The 2,277-nt window shown below is 46.2% G+C and overlaps 1 protein-coding gene across 1 annotated transcript; it reads left to right on the top strand.

Moving 5' to 3' along the window:
• Positions 1-1,428: 1,428 nt before the first annotated feature.
• Positions 1,429-2,184, top strand: LOC113146743. The gene has a single exon (XM_026335013.1). The coding sequence runs from the start codon at positions 1,429-1,431 to the stop codon at positions 2,182-2,184; it is 756 nt and encodes a 251-aa protein (XP_026190798.1).
• Positions 2,185-2,277: the final 93 nt, after the last annotated feature.

Below are 2,277 nucleotides of genomic sequence, written 5' to 3' on the forward strand. Positions count from 1 at the left end.
AACAGTCGAGAGCATTTCGGGCATGAACAAGAATATGAGGCTCGAGTATGGAGAGCGATAGAGCTTTAAAGCCGAGATGCAGTGACGAAACCACTAGTACAATTACTTGGATAAAGATGGAGGGCATCAAGCGAGTGAGCATTCCCAGAAGATGCAATAAGGCAACGCATAAAGAGAACGCAGGGGAGTCATGGGGTAACCATGTACGAAAGGGTGTGGTAATACACAAACATTGATAAGGTGAATGACGCGAACAACATGATGCTTTGGTGCCATCATTTGTGACTACAATCATCGAGGTTTTTTTAAATATTGGAATTGTCAAACTCGTTCTCCAAATTACGATTTGTGTCATTATGGGGACCAAAAAATACGAAGTATTTACTCCGTTTCTGTACCACATATTCTGGGGAAACAACTCCTACAATACTGTGAAGTCGCAGTTTCCGTAACATCCCATACTCTCCTAAAGCACTGCCCTCCCGCATCGCACAAGAAACATACTGGCATCTTGAGCAAAGTTTACTTTACCAATTTCACGGAATAAGAATGTCGGTAGCTAGACAAATGGTGTCATTTAAAGGATTATTTCGACTGCAAAAAAAGCCAATGTCAAATCCATCTAATAATTGTGCTGAGTTTAGGATGAATTCAAGGAACCGTGCTGCTCTCGACCCAGCCCGAGTCAACAATCACTAATGAACTAGGAGGTACAGGGGCAACCGACAGCTAGTCCCATAACCACACTGAAGAACTAAGCTCTGCTGGTTCGTGGCATAGCGAACTCCTCAACTTCACTTGTTACAGGAGAAGAGTAACAACACCCACGCAATGTTCACAGATCGAACTTCCGTTGCCATGGCTGGCATTGCTTCCCCGGTGCCAATAGGGCTTTTTCAACAGTATTGAGCAGCGTTTTGCAATACTTAATTTCACAGTCAAGTGAAATAAAAGGATTGAGAATAGCTTCATTTCGTACAGTTGTTTGCCCAAGAACAGGTATCCGGCAGTTGGTGGGAGCTCGGGATTTGCTCGATGCAAGGGTGAGGGAGTCTTTCACGCCTCCACTGACTGCTTCCATTTCGTGTTTGAGTTGTGCGCAAATAACATTATATTTGTGGCTGCTAAGCTTTCTATACCATCTATTGTTCACCATGCCATGATTTTATAGGCGTCACCATTCCCACAAACCGCAGGAGCGGGTGGAACTTGCGCGTCTGTATGTGCAATAACCCCCAGCTACCCCAACTTTATTAGCCACTTACCCCTCCTTTTTACAACGGTACATCGCAGGTCAATTAGTTCTTTAATTGTCTTAACGCAGCTAAACAGCTGCTTCCTTGCTGACGTAAAGTCCCCGAGTAGCCATCTGTCGAGTGGACGAGTAAGGCCCCTGCCGCCGAGACACCGCCACTACCTTTCCACACAATGTATTTCCGGATTCTGCACTCTTCTACTGTGTGGTTGGCACTTGTATGCACTCACTCAATATACCAAGCTGCTTCTATCACTCAACATAAAATCACAAGTGCTCGTTTGGACGCCAGTAGTGCGGTCGCCTCCGAACTCCTTTTTAAAGACCCCATGCAGGATGGGCTGGCGGTGGATGGCATTACCCTGGATCAGCACGATAACAGTGCTTTCCTGCAAATGAACGAGGAAGAGTTTGGGAGGATTGATAGGAGGATGAAGCCATGTTTCCAGTCAGAGAACGGAAAAGCCTGCGGCGGAAGAGTATCAGAAGCAGACTACCCAGGGGGGTTGCACTGCCCTGCTGGATTTTGTTGTAGTAGAACGGCGATGCAGAATTGGTCTTCTGGCAACTGGTGCTCTAGCAGCTGGGCCTTCTGCTCGAGTTCTTTGATTTACAACCCGAAGTATTCTTATGGTACTTGCACATGCCAGAACTACGAGATCAGGTGCCCGACGAACTCAGCATGTGTTGATACATCCTATGGGCCTTACTGCAAATGTTTGGATGGCAAGGAAGAAGTTGAGGGTGCTTGTCGTAACCTCACAACTACTACAATTACCAGTAGTTCAGAGAAAGCTGAATGCCGAGCTGACGATTGCAGGCCTGGATTCTGTGACGCTGAGCGGGGTAAAGTCGTCTGTACCTGCTTGGGAGGATATATTTCAAGAAAGATTTCTGAAATCAGAGAGCAATGTGTCTTTGTGTATTAGCCTTATTAGATGGGTGCACATGTCACGCATCTTGTGCACGTGCTACGCTTCCAGAAGAGCAATTTATTGTGCACATTGAAAGTGATGGCTCCA

Source organism: Cyclospora cayetanensis, unplaced genomic scaffold (assembly GCF_002999335.1).
Source record: "Cyclospora cayetanensis isolate NF1_C8 unplaced genomic scaffold, CcayRef3 CcayRef3_contig_561, whole genome shotgun sequence".
Lineage (NCBI taxonomy): Eukaryota > Apicomplexa > Conoidasida > Eucoccidiorida > Eimeriidae > Cyclospora > Cyclospora cayetanensis.

Excerpts from the sequence above, each read along its gene's own strand:
- LOC113146743 (XM_026335013.1), top strand. The coding sequence starts at position 1,429 with ATGTATTTCCGGATTCTGCACTCTTCTACTGTGTGGTTGGCACTTGTA.